This window comes from Pelmatolapia mariae, linkage group LG7 (genome assembly GCF_036321145.2).
Source record: "Pelmatolapia mariae isolate MD_Pm_ZW linkage group LG7, Pm_UMD_F_2, whole genome shotgun sequence".
NCBI classification, from domain to species: Eukaryota; Metazoa; Chordata; class Actinopteri; order Cichliformes; family Cichlidae; genus Pelmatolapia; species Pelmatolapia mariae.
This window is the reverse complement of record NC_086233.1, coordinates 22,407,715-22,428,824: the sequence shown is the minus strand read 5'-3', so window position 1 is coordinate 22,428,824 and position 21,110 is coordinate 22,407,715. Positions and strand designations below refer to the sequence as shown.

At 37.6% G+C, this 21,110-nt stretch overlaps 1 protein-coding gene across 4 annotated transcripts in view; it reads left to right on the top strand.

The window, feature by feature from the left end:
• The first annotated feature begins 221 nt into the window (after nucleotides 1–221).
• The window catches only part of znf618 (zinc finger protein 618), a 44,187-nt gene continuing 23,298 nt past the window's right edge, over nucleotides 222–21,110 (top strand). For 2 of the 4 annotated variants that reach the window (XM_063478449.2, XM_063478447.2), the window contains exons 1-4: nucleotides 222–401; nucleotides 10,041–10,305; nucleotides 13,066–13,143; nucleotides 13,855–13,899. In XM_063478449.2, the coding sequence (XP_063334519.1) occupies nucleotides 10,068–10,305; nucleotides 13,066–13,143; nucleotides 13,855–13,899 (361 nt within the window). In that variant the 5' untranslated portion in view covers nucleotides 222–401; nucleotides 10,041–10,067. Of the gene's footprint in view, nucleotides 402–10,040; nucleotides 10,360–13,065; nucleotides 13,144–13,854; nucleotides 13,900–21,110 lie in introns of all 4 variants that reach the window. The other 2 variants (XM_063478448.2, XM_065471543.1) reach the window with 1 other exon arrangement.

Sequence of the window (21,110 nt, the reverse complement as noted above, 5' to 3'; positions counted from 1 at the left end):
CTTTTTTTTTTTTACTTTTTTTTTCATGTGGGCTAATATACAGGCCGGCACTGCAATTTCGGAATCTGCCCTTGTATATGGCGGACGAAAATTTCCACAGGAGGAACCGCAACACAAACCCCCCTGTGCAAGGCAGAAACCGAGAGCTTGCACGGACCGACCAAAGCTCGGCAAATTCACGACTCATTACGCCATTACACTTTACTAAAATGTAACGCAGCGAATCGCGGAGGGGGGAGAAAAACGCGGAGGTGATTTTTTTTTTATCATTTTGAATTTCTCATAACTAATTCACAATTTTTTTTTTTTTTTGAGGAAGCAGTTGTGCAGTCACCTCTGTTCGGGGAGGGAAGATTTCTGGAGCGCCAGCCTGTTTCGCATGAGCTACATCGTTTTTGGAGGTATGTCAAACCGCTGTTTTCTATTTTTTTTAATCCTCAGTTAATTCAGAAATCTAATTTTTTTTCTTTTTTTTTTAGAAATTTCAGTAGCGAGTGTTAAGTTTCGGCTCCCTCCACATTAGCAAACGATAGCTGCCTGGCATTAAACCGGGGTGCAAGCTGTGAAGCCATCAGAAATAGACCTAATCTGTTGATGTTTTTTTTTCCTTTTTTCCCCCTTTTTTGGGGGGGAGGACTAAATTTTAGCAATGAAGTTTCTGTTGAACTGCTGCTTAGCCGTGTGTACACCCAGTTCGCTCGCATATATGTGTACGCCACCCATGTTTAAAACACTGTTTATTCGGGTAGAGCGAAGGGGGGGAACCGGGCGATAGTGGCAACATGAAGGACGATGAGGGGAGGAACAATCTGAAACACAAAAACCTCCTGCAGCCATGTTTTGTGAATTTTTTCCTGCAAATTTGAGCAGAGCTCCAGAGTTGCTTCCCTGGCACTCGCTTAACGCTGGTGTTACTTTTGTGTCGCATTTGACGGCTCGCTGTTCGCCGTTAGATAATAAAGATAAAACGCCAAAGTGTCGTCATGTCAAAATACATTTCGACTTTTTTTTAATTCCTATTTTTTTGGAAGATGGGAGGAGGAGGGGGGATTGGAAACCGGGTGCTGTTGGCGCCACCTGTAGGCAGTCATTTTGAGAAATTAGAAATTGTAACGAGACTAGATGTGAGTGTTGTTTATTGAATTGTGTGTTAGTTTATCCAAACGGAGGCGAGCGATTACATGCTTTTGAAATCAACAGAAGGGATTAGTGTGTGATTGAGTCACATTAAGATGAAACAGGCAACGCGTTTAGTGTTTAATTTCTGCAAAATAGTCCTTTTTAAAGACTTTTTTTTCTGCTGTGCTGTCTTTTCTTGCATTCAAGTTGCCATTTAAGAAATTTTGCACATAAGTAGCCACCAACTCTACTTCTGCTCTTTCCTTTGGTTTATTTTTATTTGTGTTTTTTAGTTCCTTGCAAGTGTGATTTAATAATGAGGTACAATTTGTACTACTATTTCTAAAGACTAGAAATGTGTGAGTGAGGGGAAAAAATAGCTATCCATAGTGAACTGAACAGCACTGGAAGAAGAAAAGAGCATGTCAGCATAATTTGAGGGCAGGAAAAACAATCACAACCAATGCCTCTACTGTTTATATTAATCCTGCAGACGCCAAACAGTTTCCCATCCTGCGTGGCTTGCTTTTTTTTTTCCTTTTAATGTAAGGGAAACTGCAGAGGCCATTTTGCTGTGGGTAATTTTAATGCTGACCTTCAAATCTGCATTCATTCGATTCAGCGAGCTGGCGGAAATTGTATGGGTGGTATGCAAAATCTGGGTGTAAATTCTGACCTTTTGCTGCAAAAGTCTAATCAAAATGCAGGAGTTCCAGTTAAGGCACAGAATTGAAGAGGGGCAACCAGTGTCATGAGTTTAATAGGGTTGGATCACTGTCTTTCTTCAGTGATGGCAATGTTTTATTTGCAGAATACCTAAAGGACCAAGTAATAAGCTATAAAATACTCAAGAATAATGGTGCACTGTTGCAAAAAAGGGGAAAAAATGATTTGAGGATTGTATTCTAGGAGCGTTCTCATTTTAAGGTAGGAGGAATGCAGGTCTGTCAGTACTTTTGATGAACAAAAGCTTCGTTTCATTGAGGCCGAATAGTTTGGATGGAGGGGTGAAACTTGTCTCTTCAGGCTCTGATGAACACAAGATGGTGAGGGATCATATCGCAGCCTGTGGGTTACACGGTTTGAAGTATACTTGCTGCTCTGATTGTCATTAACTTGGTACAGAGGTTTCACTATCCATTCAAAGGGCAAGCAGTGCTACTCTGAGTCTCTCTTTGATGTCCATTTCTTTCCTTGCAGATGCATTTAAAAAACCAAACAAAGCCACACATCTATTTTTAAGAACACCTTATGTTCTCCTGTTTTCTTAGTGGCATGTTGAAAATGTCTGAAAATGGCTTCAGTTAAATTAGTCTCCAGGGAATGGCTTTTCAGGGGTTGGAGTGCTGCATTAAAAAAATTCTGTGCATTCTGCACATATTTTTCCTGCCTCTTCCTTTGTAAAAATGAACCTTATTGGTTTCATGAATAATGCATAGGGATGTTCAATTGCTGCAGCAATGAAAATTAGACCTGTTTACGTGCAGTGGTTATATACACAGAAGCTCTCTCTCTCTCTCTCTCGCTCTCTTTTTTTTCTTCCTTCCTTGACCGTTTCTGAAGGTAGAGCAGAGCCTGAGTAGCTTTTCTCAAAATACAAATTTTCAGCACAGCAAATCTCATTTCTTTGAGTGAAAAGGGGAGGGGTGAAACTCTGGTGGGTTTAATGAATCCATAAATCACAATAGTGCCAGGTTTGCTGCGCCTGCGTCAGTGTGCAGTGTAATTTTGATTTTCATCAAAAATTTAATCTGCCAGCCTACAAGGGTTTAGCAGCAGTCCGGATGCAGCCCTGAATTTCTAATTTTAGGGGCCTGATCTTTCAGGATTTATTTTTGTATAATTCAAGTCTGCTTTTCAATATCTCATGTTATTAAATTTTAATTCGTGGCATTAACATATAGATTGAAAAGGTTTTTATGGTTTTTTTCTTTCTTTAGTGTATGCTGATGGAATTTTACTAGACGACACAGTTTCTTTTTCCAGAGCATCCTGTGTGTGTATGTGTAAGAGAGGTGGTGTGTGTGTGTGTGTGTGTGTGGGGGGGGGGGGGGGGGTTATCCATTTCTCTGCATTATTGCTTTTTCAAAACATTGGTCATACACCATCTTGGAAGACATTTATTACAGAGGACAGAAAACTCTGCTTTTGATTAAAGAATCGAGGGAAGCAAAGCCTTTAGTGTGAAACAGGTTTTTGGTCAACCCTTGCTCTTGGTCACTGAGTCTACTCTGGATAATACAAACATGGCAGTCAAAGCAGTGATTGAAGTGACCCCCGCCCCCCCCCTTCCTCCTCCCCACCCTCCATTCCCCATTTTAGCTGATTCCTATTTTTAATCCCTCCAGAGTGGAAACATTTTCATAGGCCTTAAACAAATTTGTATTTTATATTTGGAATCTCTCTTCCAGTCTGCTTAACATGCAGAGCAGAATGATTTTTGCCAAAAAAAGGCAAGGTATATTTCAAAGAAAATCTCCCTAGTTTTGAAGCACAAGATTTGTTTGCTTTAACCAAGCACAGTGATTGATTTGCTACATTGCTGTGCAGAGGCAGATACTGTACTGCCCAAATATAGGCCAATTATTTTAAGTACCTCATCTAAGTAGTGAATTCTGAACAGAGGTATGTCCTAGAGATGTTTTCCGTCTGTGCCTAACCTTGTTTTTTGTAGCCCTAGATAAATGTAGTATGGTGATAGAATGGTTAATCTCTATTCGTTGACATTTATAAATCACAAAACAGTGCATCCATTTTTACTTAACCTGTCTGTTGCACCAGTGCTTTAGTTTTATTTTATTTTTTGATATCCAAATGGCATTTTGATCATTTCTGCAACTGATCTATTTGCCTTTCAGTTCAGTTGGTTTAGTTGGTGCTTTGTCTGTGTGAAACATCAACGAAATGTGCATCTGGTTTAGATTTTGTCCTGCCCATGTAGGTTACAGTATATCAGAAGCCTCAGACGATGAAACTCAGAAACATAAGGCCAGATGGCTAATTTTGCATATTGACTTTTAATTAGAAGAAAACATGCCACAACAGGCATTTTATATATTCAGGGTTTGCATTAAAAATGCTGCACAGGAAATATTACATGCATGACTGAGGGATTGATCTAATAATAAATGTGTACTTGCCATCGATTCATTTGATTGCAGATGACAAAAGTCGGTTACGTTTAATTTCACAATCTTTATTTTAGCTGACCACATCTTAATTTCCACCACAGCAGGGTAAACCAATCTCAGTCAAGAGGCAGTCATTATCAGTCAGTATTCAACTCAATAAAGAAAAAAATGACACTTTTGTTATAAAATTAAAAATGTTGTCAATCAGCAAGACTTGATTTTTTTTGTTGTTGTTAGCCGTTAATTTACTTTGAACAAACTGTGCCAACAGACTTCCCTTGAAAGTGTGTTTTCCACAAGTCCCTGACAATAAAGCTACAAATGCAGCCCTCTTAGCTGGTTGTAATGGCATTAGTTTTTAGATACACTCATGTAGGTATCAAGCTTAGGGGTTATGGGGCTCCTAAAAGCCGCCTAACTCAATCTATAAAGTAATTAGTTAGGGATGTATCCAGTTAGTTAGTTGGCTCCCCTCTCAACAGAAATAGTAGCTGGTTGAACTAATAACAATTGAGATTTTCTTAAATACCAGTTAACTATTAGCTCTATGATGTTATGCAGCCACCCACTGTTAAAAAGGCCTGCAGCTGTAAATACATAACCAATGTTTGGATAGTATGTGAACTTGTACATTAACTTGTGCTTAATTTTGACTATTTTGGGAGTTTTTTTCTCTCTCTTTGGAATTGTTGATTCGTCTATCCATTCATATAATGAATTTAGTAGTTTTCAAACCTCTTCATCTGTTGCGTATTTGATTGTGTTGTAAAATGAATTTTAATAAGTTAAAATGATTTATAAAAAGAAGCTAAACTGAAATATTTCTGAGAAGAAATCATAGCGTTATGTCAGTAGCCTGTTTGGCAGCATTTAGTTTTCTTCACTGCGTCTCTCCATTTTCACACAGTCGGAGGAGAGAAGTCTGTGTGAATCTGGCCTTTGATAGGGTTACTTGAAAGAGACCTATTCTGAACTCATCCAAGAGTTTGAATTTCTTTCCCAACATTTATTTTTGTGCTCACCAGAATCATTTAGTTTTTAGGTTTTCTGTCTGTCTCATTCTTGTGGACACAAAATCTTGAGGAACAGTTTCTTCAAACTGGGCAGAAACAGTCACTTGAACTAAAGGGTGACTTGATGAAATTTTGGTAGCCAGAGGTCAAGGTTACTTTCGTGTCACATCCATTCTCGTGAATAGACAATAGAAATAATGTCTAAAAGGAATTTCATTTCATCTGGTCCAAATGCCTACTTGGACTCAAGGAATGACTGATTTACAATTTAATGGCCAAAAAAGATCAATATCACTGATCTTAGAACAGAAGTGAAGAATTCATACATTAGTGCCGACAAAATTTCACATTAATGCCTAATGCGATAAAATAATGAGATAAATCTTTATATCTAAAAGGTCAGTTGTCAAGTCTGGACATGGTTGGAAAACAGACTTTGACTTGTTGTCAGAGGGATACAACCACCAGGCAGTAATTGTAGCTTCCTCTCGTGCTTCTTTTAAATGCCATTTGGCAAACTGGGCTGTCATAGACCATTTTATTTCTGGGTGGCTTTACCTCACCGTATAGCTGTGATTGATGTGCTGCTGACATGGTCGTCCTTCCTGAAGGTTATCCCATCTCTGCAGATGATGTTTGAAGCTGTGTAAAAATGACCTTTTCTAGCTATCACTTTGACTGGTCTTCAGCTTCAGCAGGAGTCCTTGTGATTCTCCACATCTTCCATTTCAGATGCTACTGTAACTCTACTGTACTGTTTTCTGGACTTTGTGGATTTGAAGGCTTGGTTTTTGTCCTGATAGTGTAAATGGGGGACCTTCATGTTAAAAGGGTATTTTTCCTCTCCACTGTGGCCAAGCACTTGGTGAAAGGCAGTTGATGTTAAATACATATGTTGTGACTTGGAAGAATATAAACTGAACAGAAAATAAATTCTGTCACCACCATTTGTGTAGGTTTTAACTTTATCCAGCCAATGAAGTTTTTCAAAGAAAGGCTAAACATTTTTCTCTTATTACTTATAATAAAGAACTTATTTCCCTTTAAAGACAAATTCATTAAATAATTGCCAGAAAATTATATTTCTTTGAAAATGGAGTGTTTGTTGAACCTTCTGGCATATATTTATTACATTAATTAAATATTAATTTGCATATATGAGTGTCATATTTGCATTTTGTTTTTGCAATTTATTGCATAAAGATGCGTTGTGCAATTTATTTTGATTTTTCCGGGGGAAAGACACTATACTGATGATGTAGGAAGTTCAAAAGCTCATGTATCAAATGTGATGCCAACAGTACAGCAGGGAAGATACAAGACAGCTAAATACCCAGTGCCCTGTCATTAGCATCCCTGCAATCTGCCTACCGACAAAACAGCATGTCAGGGAAATAAACTTATAGTTGACAAAAATATAGATGTCAGTGTTATGCTTCTGTGGCTTAAGAAGCTACTATTGTGCCCTCAATGTAAGTAATTGTCCTGACTTTCCACTGGTCCCTGACATCCACTTGCTAAAAATATTTTAGTTACTGCCCATTTCAAATTTCCATGCAATGTAAAGGGGGATTGCTTTGATTTGGTCATACCATAGCATGTCCTTTTTTTTTTTTCTTTTTTTTTCTTTCTGACCTCTTCCTCTGTGCTTTTCTAGTATGCTATGGATCATTATTTTCTTGTTAGGTTCACTTCTGTTTCATCTTTAACCCTTGCACAGATGGCCTCACTTTTCTTTTAAGGTGTAGTCCATACTTGAATTAATGACTGCATGTTGCCCTGTTCCAAAACAGGAAAGCATTTCCAAACCATAATATTTTCACTATTATGCTGTACAGTCGCTATACGGTTCGTCTCCTGAAGAACCAGCTGTTTTTTGTCTGTCCCAAACATGTTTCGTGTTATTCTAAAACTGTGTTTGATTCGTCTGTCTGTACGTTACTTCTAAAAAAATCATCCTTCCTAATAATCTGTAGGTTTCCCACCAAAGCTGCTTTGATTTCTATGCTTTCGATGCATAGATTTTACCCAGACCTCTGAAGGTGTTCTGTAGAACAGCAGATCTTATTTCCTCTATTTGTCAGTTGGGTTTTCCATAGATTAGCATACCTCACATTTCACTTTGAGAGTCAGTCACTTTGAGATCTGGGAACTTTGGGTCATAGTCAAAAACCACCACTCTTTGTCATCCTAGAATAGTTCCTGGACGTGTTTTGCTGTGTGAGAACGATCATAGTCATGATAAGCGAGGCCTGAGCAATTAGGCTGTTCTGAATTTAGACGGTATGTGTCAAAGTAACATTGACATGACACTACCTCTTCTGGTTTACCTTTTTCCTGTAGTTCCTCAGATTAATGTCACTCAAACACCAAAATGTCAAAATGGTGAAAATGTAATTCGTCTGATTCGGCCACCTTCTTTCAGTACTCTGGGGATCACATGGGGACCAGTTCTTGGAATCGCATGCCTCTTATAGGTGCTTTTTGTGGTTCACATGATGTCTCCTGACTGCTCTTTAGCTATGCAGTCCTATATGCAATACCTTCTGAAGCCTTTGAGTCAGAACAATATTTTTAGCAGCTTCTGCTGTTGTATCTCATATTTTGAATAAAACTACAATGGTCAGCCATTTTAGAAATTCACACACAGCTTGGCTCTTCTGAATGTTCTGAGCTTCTTATGCTTGTAGAATTAATATAGACATTAATATATGTGCTGATGGACTGAATAAATTTTACTGGCCAGTCTTGGAAAAATTTGAGTTGTTTGAAGTTTCTCACAGAGGCATTAGTAAATTAAATCCTTTGGCAGATTTGAATGCACCCACAAATTTGCTTTGTACAAATGCCTTAGAAAGCTCTGTAGCTCTTGACATCACACCACACCACACGGTTCACTAACAAAGAGGACCACCAGACTTTGGAAGGTCCCATTGTGACTTCCTCTACACATTGACTTTCATGTGGCTCTTGGTTTTTGTTGTTTATTGCCACAGTCCCTTTAGCAGTTGGGAGTGTTGTCAAATAAATTCCTTTCACATAGTGTGTCCACAGCTGTTTTTTGAAAGCTTTAATTTTTTGATGGGATGACACGACACACTTAAGTAGCAAAGATAACACCAGATCCCATAAGGTCAGCCCTTCGGCTTCCTATAGAGGTTCTAATAATTTGCTGTAAGTCACCAGCTCTAATGACCTGGCTTGTTAGATCGCGTCCTTGTTTTATATACAGTCTGTGTACAGTATAGACAACAACTTGCAAAGACAGAAATTGTTCTTTTCAATGCTGCTAGTCTGTACCGATAGGCATATATCATTTTTTTTTTTAAACTCTTGCTTATTGTGAATTGATGTAATTTTGGTGTAGACTTTTGAATTTTAACATACAGAATAAATTAATGAAGTGGTAAATTAACCAGTATTTAGTCTACAAATGCTCTATATATGGCAGCAAAATCAGCAGCAAAACGCTGATGTGCGTTTTGCTGCTGATTTTGTCCACGGCATTGCATGGCTTTACTTTCTGTGTCAGTGGGTGCTCCTGTCGTCGTGGGGGCGTTCCTACTGCTGTCTATTGTAGGTAACATATTAACTGTACTGTAGATCAGAGCCTTATACAGCCCCACTTTACAAGAAACTGAACTATTCCCAACTGAGTGAAAGCAATCTTCCCAGTTTAATAGTAAGACTTGGAAAAATCTGAAAGAAATGCGTAAAATGGGTTTACTACGGTTCCTGAAAGTTGCAGAACCTCACCGCTGACAAACATGAAAACTTTAACCATAACATAATAAAATGATCTTTGTTGTTGACCTGTATTATCGGCCCCTAACAAGTATTTAAATAGTTAAACCAAAAAGCTATATTTAAGTTTGTTATACAAATACAGCTTGTTTTATATAAGGATTGTAGGATATCGATAGAACAAGTAAGCTCAAGGGTAATCTTATAGTTTGATAATGGGACTGATTATTTACTCATTTATTAATTAAATGATGGTTGATGGTTTACTATCTGAACTGCAAACCTCAAATGTTTTCTTGCCAGTTCATAGGTCTGTTTGCTGAAGCTTGTCAGTAGTGTGTCATTTCCAAAGAAAGGTGTATTTCATCTATGAAAAGGCTTGTTGTTGCTGCATTGGTGTGCTATTATTAGAAGACCAATTTTCCCTCTTTCCATAATATCACTCATCCTGGCATAACTCTGTTTTGCTTGGTTGCATTTGGAGCACATTCTCTTGACAAGGCCTTTTATGGCGATGTGCTGAAGTGGCAAGTTGTGCAATTTAGATATTTTTGAAATTAGAGCATTTCAGTGCCACAAGGCTGCAGAATTTATGCCTTCAAAGGTCACTTATGATCAGTTAAGCCACTTTGTGTTAAAATGGACTGTGTTTTCCATTCTTAAAATTTCACTGCCACTGAAATATTATCTGTAATGTCTCCTATACCCTGGAGTTAATGCAGCTCTTGACTGTTTTAGAAGATGAGTGGTTTTCATAGTCTTTTTTTGAGTTGTGTATTTGCCAAATGTGATTTATTTTGGGCAGATTTTTCTTCTACGCTTAATCAAATAAAATCTGACATCCAGTCAGCTTTTGTTTTATATTGAGTATGTTACCATGGTTTCTTTAAAACAACACATTTAAGCTGAACCTGGCTGAGCTGGTGCCACGCTTTGATACTATATATTGGGCTTAAGGTCATACCACAATAAGGCGTGTATATTCCTTTGGGGCAGTAAATTCTTTGTCTCTCTGTTTCTGTTCCTCATACAGGAAAACAGGCTCAGAGGAGGTGGAGTCATGAGTGCACAAGAGTCACCCAATCCTGGAAAGGAGCAGGCAGAGGGTGGGAGCGCAGCCACAGATGCCCCAGCGAAGAAGACTACTAGTTCACCACCTGTCACCGTAAAGAAGGAGCCTGGGACGTCAGAGACGAGCAACGGGAAAGTCAGTGATCCCAATCCTGCTGAGATCTGTGTTGTCATTGGAGGAAATGGGGGAGCAAGTGGCGGTGGATCCCGTCGAGCTCAGTCCGAGGGTATGTTTGCCCTTGGTACTCCTCCTCCAACGAAGAGCACAGACTCGTGCATAGGTGTGTGAATGTACATGTGGACATGTCTGTGCATTTGGTGACAGCAGTCATATCTGGTGTCTCATGACCCTGACGTTACTTCGTAGCTGTTGAAAACAGCAAAAAATGACATTAAAAAAAAAAAAAAAAAAAATCAACATCTGTCTCACATTTTATAAACCCTTTACTGGTTAATCAAGGTTATTCACGAATGGCCCCTAAGAAAACATTGACTGGTGTTGTAGACGTTCATATAAGTAAGTCAAATTTCTTTGACCTCCATATATTGAGGTGGTAAAGGTAGATAGTGCCATAACTGCTCCGATAACACCACTTTAAATGCATACCTATTGTACAAGGGAAGTACAACAGCTATACATGTACAAGTTAAATTCTACAAGACAACAAAAAGAGGTAGTCTGAGTTTTGTTTAGGTTTGCCTTTCATTCTTTTGTAAACTTTTGTAAACTGGAAATAGTCACATGATGATGGTTGTGATTATTAGTCTTACAACAACTGGCAACTTTTTGGGAAGAATATTAAGGATTTCAAAATAAGACGTTAGAATTCAGTGACACAACAAACTAGACATGTATAAATTCACTTTTGAGTTATTTTTTTTTCTTCATCCTGATGTTTTTGTGTATTCTTGCTAACAGACAAATGGCACTGAAAATAAATCTCCACCTTTAGCCGAGGGATAAAATGCATGGTTAGTTGGCATGTACAGATGTTGTGACTGTCAAACATTAAATTGAAACATAATCACACTTTCAGGGTGTACCTGAGCATGATGGAGCATTTTGATAGAGCAAATAAATGGGTAGAAATTAAAGATGGCCAGTTTAAATGCATCCTCCTTCGCTTTAAATGCACCCTTCTACACTAGCCCTAATATCAGTCTTTGCTGAAATTTGTATTCCTATATAGGCAGCAGAAGGAGGTAAAAGACCACACTAAATGTCATGTATGATAAATCTAAATTCAGAGAATGTTAAAATTTGTTTTAGGGTAATATTCAAGAAGGAAAAAAGGAGGCAAAAGAAAATATTAGGTGATGGAGAAGACTACCATACATTAGACCTCAGTCACACAGGCCATCCTATCAGGAACTCTCCGGCAACTTGTGGTTGCTAGGGAAAATGTATATTTGTACTTTTTGAAATGTATTTGTTACAGTTATAAGGCACAATTTGTACTTGATAGGTGGACATTCTGTTTCTGGTTTGCGTCGTGCTTTTCACAGTTTCATAACAAGTCCACGAGTAGTTGGCACGTTTATGCAAGTAAGTCATTGTTTTCCATGGCCACTCCCATGCAACCCCAGTAATCTGCTAGCGACCAATTGCGAGGTTTTCGGTGCAGCACCATGTACTACTCTGTGGCCAATTTTATCTGGAGACTGTCTGCAAAACTCTAGCAACCACTTGCCATGTGTTTTGGGACTTCCCAACCACCTACCAGTCTCTAGACCTATGGAACTAGAGGCTTATGTAGTTGATTTCACATCAAAAGACAGCAACCACTTGCTGATTGGTCTACCAGTGGTGGGCAGAGGGGTCCCCAACTGGTCACTGTGTTTGTGTAACTACAGGGTTACGTAGAATTACAAGAAAAAGATTTCCACATTGATTACTTATAAAATTTGATCCGATCTTTATTTAAATCAGTTATTAGACAAGACAATCTGACTAAACACGTAACACACACAGTTGTATTTTCATATGTGTTTATTAAACACATTGGTGATCATTCACAAGCTGGAAATGAATGGATTTAGTAACTCATATAACCTCCTTTAGTTGCTGGTGCTTATCAGAGTTGCAGAGTTCAGAGGGTTTTTGGACAATCTGCCTTGCAAAATGGTTTCACTACATTGGTATTTCTGAAATGCCCTAATGGAACTGTCCTCTACAGGTCATCCCATAAATCAAGGTCAGGACTTTGGACTAGCCAAGTCATTTTTGTCCATTTTGGCTATTCACTTGACAGTCACCTGTGCTTTTGGTCATTGTCTTGTTTTGTTGCTCAGCCTTTTCAAACAGGGGGTTATGAACTACTTTTCTCTTTCTTGAATTTTAAATTTATTGTTCCCCTAATGACTTCAGGGCTTGCAGACCTAGAGGTTTTGGAGCAGCCACAAACTCTGAAACACACAAATGAAACTTCTGGCTCATCTGTTTACAGCACATGTCTCAAAAGTGTTGTGGACTTTCTGAGTCCTTTTGGTAGGTTGAGATGTGAAGCAGTGTTTCCCTCCCCTGAGGTTGTCCTTCCACTAGTAATATTCATAAGTCCAGTGACATGTGAACAAAGATTTTAGTAACGTGTAGCTATATCTCTAGGTGTCTTCCTCATTTTCTTTTTTTTTTTTTCTTTTTTCTTTTTTTTAACCTCTTTCTACTCCACTTCCTCCATTTGTAGAAAACCCAATTGTAAGTAGCTTCTACAGAGGTTATTGGTACAGGAAAGGGGGATTAATTTTGTCCTACTTGGACTGTAAGTCATTTTCAATGTGTTTTAGTACAGACGTGAAAACTATAATTGTTAATGTGTTATTAGTTATTCTATAAATATTACTTGGATGAAGGCCAGACCGTATTTCAATTCAGAAATCCTGGGAAATCCCATATGGTTCTGAACTTTTTTTTCTTGCAAGCCTATATATGTGACCCTGATAGGAATCACTTTATTTTTTCTGACACTCTGTTCTGAATTTTCTTGCAGGTTCATATGTATGTGGGGTATGTGGGAAAAAGTACAAGTATTACAACTGCTTTCAGACACATGTCAGGGCGCACAGAGGTAAGAAGCTGCTATTTATTAAAAAATGTATTTGGTCCTTTATGTAAAAACAAATAACTGATTGCTGCACTTTTGCTTTTAAGAATATAGTCTGAAAAGTATTCAAAGAGGCGTGCATGCCCTGCTTTGACTGGGAATTGTTTTAAATCTGATTGTGTAAGTCAGTTATTTTTAGAGCCTGACCAGCGTATTGGCGGGGCTAATATGGTGATATATTATATTGCCCAATAAATGAAAATGAAGTCAGTAAAGAAATGATGGAAGAAATGTCCCTCAGCTATGATATGACTGTTGATGTTGCATAGTTTGTCCACCGGAAGGTACTCTTCAACTTCCTTGTTGGGAAAACGTGTTTGTTCTTGTTTCTGATGTTCCAGTCAGCTCATCTGAGCCGCGAGATACTAAAATACAATTTTTTTTTAAACTCTATTTTTGTGTTATTAAGGACTCAACTAACTGCAAATAACAAATGTAAGGGTCTAAAATGTGTCTAAAAAATTCTCCAATATATTAAGTTTTTTGGTTTTGGTGTCGATTTCAAAAAATTCTGTATTTTACGCTGTTTGAGGCTGTAGATATATAAATTGGAGTCCAGGTTGGAAGCACAGAGCACACATTAGCAGCATTTTTTTCATGGAGCTGCAATTTTTTATTTATTTATTTTTTTAAATTAATTTATTTTTTTAAATTGATGTGTTTGTCTGTTTGTAGAATCAGACGCCATGGTTGGCGATGGTCTACCCCAAACACCCAACAGTGAGTATACTTCTGCACCACCTGCTTGCTATACTTTTTTTTTTTTTTTTTTTTTTCTCGGTATTGCTACCTAAGATGTTTTTGACCCTCATTTTCTGACACCACCACTTCCATATAGCAGAGAAACATGAAAATGTAAAACTGAGGACTAGCCTGAAGGTAGTATGGTTTTACTCTTCAAGTGGCGGTATATATCAGCCACCGGGACCTGCGTTTACTAGGCGTTCCTACATCACAGAAAAAGTTTGATTAGGGCTAAAAATACTCATACCTCAGAGTAATACTTGAGTTATTTATAAATCTTCCTACACACACTCGGCATTCATTACATGAATGTGCACATCACTTTAGAGGTAAGGTATAAATATGGCAGAGAGGAAAAAAGAGAACAGTCTTTATGCACATAGATCATAAGTTTTTTTTTGTTTTTTATTTAAAGCTGTATGAAGAGTATGAACACAGTGGAACTACAAGGTCTGTGACACTGTTAATAAGTAGGCCAGTGAGGCTGCTAGGCAAAGGAGTTGCTATTAGATTAAATTCTTAAGAGGATGAAACATGCTGTAAAGCATTTTGGTTGATGCCGCGGATTTAGACTTTATACTTGATAATGACTGGCATATCAATTTAAAAGTGCATTTTAAAATATAGTTTTCTTTCTATGAGCAGTGTTGGTGGCCCCAAAAGAAATTGGCAGGAGCCAATGGTAAAAATAAATGATGTTTAATGATACATACAGAGTGGTTCCCTTAGAATAGGAAAATAGATACACATATCAGTGATTGAAAGAAGTTAGTGTTTTGACAGCACAGTGAAGGTGTGGCATTATTATCACTTAAAGTCTATTTAACAACAAATTCACAGCAGTTTGTGGAAAACAAAACCAGGCCAGCTTAGAATTCTGGATTTCCTGTAAGTGTACTTTGCAGAAATGCCCTGTATTGAACAAATGTTTGCACAAGAGTATTTTAATAAGCAAAAGACAACACAGGCTGTAGGACTGTGGAGGAGTTGTTGATGTTTAAAAGTATTTCAGGAAAATTGCTAGAACAAACTTTGCATAGTTCTGATTAAATGGTGTTCAGCCAAAAGCCACCCTGTGCTTAAAAAACAACATGCAGAGTTTGGTGGGGGTGTGTTGCCTCAGATACTGAAGAGACACTAAAATAACATTTACAAGGTCTAGTTTTAATAAGATGGTTTTAAATACTCTGATTCCCAAAAATGCAAACTTGTGCTATGAGTCATAAAAATAAAATCCAATTTCCAAAAATTTGTAAATTAAAAAAAAAAAAAAAAAAAGACTGATGATGATTTGGAAATAATTAAAATATTATCTTTATTTGAAAATTGGGGACCGATAAGTAATCAAATTGTTAAAAAAAATTATACAGACAAGAAAACGGAAATATTTTAGAAATCAGTGTAAAAATTGTGTTAAGCTAAAAATTATATTTTTATGTATTAGACAAACAATAAATTAAAACAACTAAACAGTCCCTGTTCACATAACCAAAAAAACTTTATATTTTATATTAAGCATATTAATGCCTCCTTTGGCCTTGTTGAATTCTTGCATTGCATTGCATCTTGGTATTGTTTTTATGTACTTATGTTCATTCTCTCTTCTTTTTTTATTATTTTATTTTATTGACTTCCAAATAGTTTCCAGCTTTTCCCAGATATTTGCTTTGGATGAAATGCTTGTGAAATCTATCTTAGAATTTACTAAATTCCAAATCTGTTCTATAGATTTTAGTCTTGTCGTCGAGAACTTCAAATTCCCTTTAATTGGTCAGATAGTCTCTGCACAGTTTTGAGGTATGCTGGAGGTTTTTTTTGTTAATGAAATGAACCGATGACCAATAACTTTTAGTCCAGATGGGATTCCATGATGCATCAAGATTTTGTGTAGACCTTGTAATTCATGGCTGCTGGCTTGCAGTAATTTGCCAGAAATATCCAGATGGAACCACATATTATAATGGAATCTCACTGCGGGTGCTATGCATCTAGCATCATAAAGTTCTCAGACTCTGTGCAGACATTAACAGTCTGTAGAGAGTCAAATTTGGACTCGCCGGTCCAGAATACCTTCTGTCTTCCAGTCATTTAGAGTCCGGTGTTTGTGCTCTCTGGCAGATGTTTCTGAGTATTTGCAGATTTCACATAATGGCTTCTTAGAAGGTATTCTTCCCTTTAAGACAGGGGTGTCAAATGTACGGCCTGCGAGCCACATCCAGCCCACGTTACAGTTATATCTAGCCCGCAAAATCATTATATATGTCAATTAATGGCCCGTCGATATGTGCGAGCTGAGTCTTCAGCCCTGCTGAGAATCCGTGCAGGCAGGGGTGGGACTTTATTTTAATGGGCACACCATGCGGCCAATCATGTGCAAACACAGATTGGGATCATACCATTATGTGAAAGAAGAATGAGAGGCAGACGTTCCGAAGACGGCAAGTAAACTGGTACAGGCCAGGTACACAGAGAGATGGGGGAGCTGGATTTAAATGCAAGCATGTTGGAGAAAAGGTGACGAAATGAGCAAAAATGTAAACTGAGCACCATCTGGCCTCATTTCAGTGATACACATTGATACCTGAATGTGTGCTTGAAGCCATTTATAATCATTAACTTGTTTGATTCACTGCTTACCACAAACAAGCACAAGCATAGTTTTTGGACTTTTAACTGTATTTTCACAAGTTTAACAGCTTGTTCTACTGATAGAAACCTCCCCTATGGCCATTTATACTAGACAAAGTAATTAAGAAATAAACAATTAACCTGTTGAACTCCAATGCCCCTGGTACTGGAGGCAAGCGAGAACATCTGGTTTAATGGGATGTACCATCAGATCTGTTATTTAAATATAGACACGTGTGGTGTCCACAGAAACGTTGAAATCTCAGCTGGAAGCCCCCAAAACCATTTCAGTAATGTCCAACAGATTAAACGATTAAAGAGCAGGTAAACAGATTCTGCAAAAAGATGTTAACACAAAGCACGGATCCCTCTGTTCATCCGACAACACGGAGACGGTGTCTCACAGATTCCAAAACTGCAGATTTTGTCACTGTGACCAAAATTCAGCGAGCCAGCAGCACAAAAACACATTTAGAATTAACTTCACTGTCTTGCTTGCACGATGAAATCGCACTTCCTGCACAGTTCTCTTGCTCTGTGTACTTGGAAACCAGTTTCCCATCAAAAATCTACATTTTCTGCCTTATTCACTTATTACACAGAAAAAACCCAGAAGTTTCTATTTTTCACTTTCAATAGATTTTTCTGTTGTTGTTGTTGTTGTTGTTGTTCCTTTTTTTTTTTTTGTACGACTACAGTTTAAACCCCCCCCCCCCCCAAAAAAAACAAACAAACTAGAAAGTCTGGACAATGCAGGTAGAATAGTTGTGCTGACAGATTTCTTTCTTTGTCACAGCAGCTTTTTCTTCGTTGTGTAGAAAAACAGTTAAATATGTAACTTATTTACACTGACAGAAAGTAGAGTTTAACTGGTCTGGCCCGCTTAAGATTAAAGTGGGCTGTATGTGGCCTGCAATGTAAAACGAGTTTGACACCCCTGCTTTAACACTTATTCGTTCAGTACTCTACCAGTGTTCATTTTTGAGACCTTCTCAGACTCTGGTCAAGAAGCATTTATCTCTGGCTAAAGATCATCAGTGTCCGTCCTTCTGTCTGTAGTACTTTAAATCTAGAGAGCCCTGAGATCTGCTTCAGTCAGCTTTCATTTTCTGCCTCTTCCTTGGAACATTTTGTAAGTATCAGTCTCTGTAATCAACTCCAAAGAATACTTGACTGCACTGTGAGAACACTTTGTCTCGCCCTGTTTGTCTTAAAGACCATCCAGCATCACAGAGTGCTTAAATGCGGACTCTTTCCTTTTTCAGTGAGTTCTTGATGTTTGTACTATTTTGAGCAGCAGTGAGGAATTTCAAACTGAATTCATGTTTTTACTCCCTAAATTTAAGCTGGCACACTGGACTTCTCTGAGAAGTCAGGAATTAATCAAGCATAACACTCAACCACAACTTTTTTTCTGCTCATGAATATAAGTACATGACTATAATAACTATAACTTTGGCATCTTAATCAAAAAATAATAATATACTCTATTTTTAAATGGGGTCATTTTGATTCAAGCACTATGTGAAAAATAATGATAGGGTGGCCTTTTTGCTGTTGGTGTGTATTGCCTACTTCTAAAAAAGAGAAGGCAACAGTATTTCTGGATTAACAAGATCCAGAAATACTGTTGCCTTCTCAGTGGATTTGTGAATGCAAAAACCAACAGTGATTAGAGTGGTTTTGAGAAGTGCAAACCCATGAACCCATGCAGTAAATTGCACTGCAGAATGTGTGTTTTGCTATTTTATTTTTTATTTTTATTTTTTTTTTTAGATTTTCTAAATATTTTATTGACATTATGTACCATAACTGGAGAAATTCCCAAATTATTTTCAATTTAACATACAGAGACTTTCTTAACTTGCTGGCTTGACAACACTATTTCAAAGAGTAGAAATAAGGAAAGGGAGTCTTCTGCTTATATTAAGTGGTGCTATTTCTATACCCAGTCATGTAACAAATAACAATAAATTCCTAGTAAATTCTTCACCATGTTGTGGTTACACAACTATCTTTTGTTGCCATTGCTTGCACAACACATTGCTTGCAATAAATTCAAAGTGTGAATACTCTTGAATATAACTGAGTACTCCTTGTGCAACATGTCTTAAATTCCACATGATTCCATATCACTTTTTCATAACTGCATTACTTCTAATTTCAACAGAAATGTATTTACTGTTAAAAAAAACAGCTGGGATTTACTATAATAAAAATATGCAATCCACAGTAGCAAGCGAGATTTGCATCTGTTATTTTCTTCCCCCCAATACTTCATACATTCCGCAGCCATTTCATTAGGTACACATTGCTTGTACAGGTTCGGACACCCTTTTACAGAGGTGCCTTAATTCTTGACACAGATTCAACGACATTGTCATTATAGCATCACACAGTTGCTGCATATTTCTAGAGCTACAGATCCAAGATAAGAAACTAACGTTCCACCACATCAGAGGTCCTCTATTAGATTTAGATCTGGTGACTGTGAAGGCCATTGAGTACAGTGGACTCATGTTCAAGAAACCAGTTTGAGATATGTGAAATATGAGATATGTTATTGGTAGCGTGTGTGTGTGTGTGTGTGTTTGTGTGTGATTCTGTCTGTAAACATGAATTGATTCTGATAAAAATTTGTAAGAGTGTGGCGTGGGCTCATGTTAACATTAAATTTTAAAATTTGTCTTTCTTCACCCAAGTTCTTCTACGTCAGCTGATTGAAAATTGACAAAAAGCCTTATCTTAGAAACTATGATACTTACAAGTTTGGTGTGTATTGTCAACATATAGAAAATACTATATGAACATGACATTTGACCTCTAACCTTTCCCCCGCAAATTCACTGAGAGAACTGCTGCTTTCTGGATAGTTTCCCTTTGTAAACTCTTGATGGTTGAGTGGGAAAATCTTAGCCGATCAGCAGTTTCTGAAAAGTCAAATCAGCCATTCTAGCACCAATAACTGTACCACATCAAAATGACTTAAATTACCTTTCTTCCCCATTCTGATGCATAGTTTGAACTTCAACAGACTATGTTTACATATCTAAATAGCTGAACAGATTTTTGTGCTAACGAGCAGTTGAAAAGGTATAGCTAATGGAGTAGTGAGTGTTCATTAACCTTTAATTTTTGATGAGACTTTATCCTCCTTGGCATGAAGGATACCAGTGTTGAACAGAGTTTTCGAGAGTTTTGCCACCAGAGACCTTGGATCCAGCTGCTTGAGGGTTTGTGCTGTTCTACTTTTCCCACCCCAGAAGTGTTCTGTACTGTACTCTGCTGCTGCACTGGACACTGGAATTAACCACTATTATCTCAAAAGTTTGATAGTTAGGGGAACCTTTCTCTTGGGGAAATGACCAGAAGTCATAAAAAGTCCTATGAGCACTCACCTCATTGAGAGGAAAACCAGTAGCATGGACACTCTGTGCAGCATGGAGCAGATGCAGCTGTGATTCTCTAATGGTTACAGATGCAGTCCAACATGTTGATGGGGGATTCTGTGTATTCAATGTTACGAAAAAAATAGACCAGTTCTTAACATTGCTTACTTATTTTTATGGTGGGTCCACTATCAGTGTTCTAATTTATCAAAAGGACATACAGCCATCAGATATTTTCATCTTTGTCATCATTAAAATTCAGTTCAGTTTTATTAATATAGTGCCAATTAACAAGTTTACTTTCAGTTATCCCCTATGGCTATACCTGTTGTAGCAAGGGATTGCTACAACAGGTAGCTCTGCATGTTTCATTTAACAATTTACACTGGATGCCTTTCCTGATGCAATCTCTAAGGAATTTGTGTCTCCTCATGAGATCGAACCGGTGATCTTTTGCTTCTAAGGCGAATGTCACGGTCAGTGATAGAAAATATTCCGCTGATGTAACCTCTGGCCAGGAGTCAGTTAGTCAGTCAGTATTTTAATATGTGTATAAGCACTGATGTTGCCATTTATAAATGTCATGTGCCCAACACCTTCACACTTCCAGCACTGTGCTTCACTGTTGAGACTTTGCGTTCTCCTGTTTTCACAGCAGACGTGCTGGACCCCATCTGAGCTGAACAAATTTATCTCGGTTTCAGCTGAAAAGTATGCTCTAAATATTCTTCAGGCTTTTTTTTTTCATGTTCTTTGTCACAAAAAAGCAAAATTAATCTTTTTAAAGTAATGACCTCAGCAGTTAATGTCTAAGAAAAAAAGCCCTTGGTTGATCACTAGCAATGTGCTTCTCATTTTTCATTTCATTTTTCTTTAACATAGAGGAAGGCTGTTGCAGCTCTGATTATTAGTGATACTGTACTGATTCTGTACCTTTTAATGCTAGAACTATGGTTTCACAGATTTGTTTTGAGCATCAGTCGTCCTGTATCTTTTTTTTGCTTGTCTTTACTGTCTGGAACCATGGGACAAATTTTCTGATAGACACAACCCATTAATTCCAGTAAAAAATAAAAATAAAAAATTTCACTCGCACCTGTATTTTCAAAATAGATTTTATAATCTAATATACTGTGCAATACTTTGCTTTTAAGGAGCTTTATAGGAGCC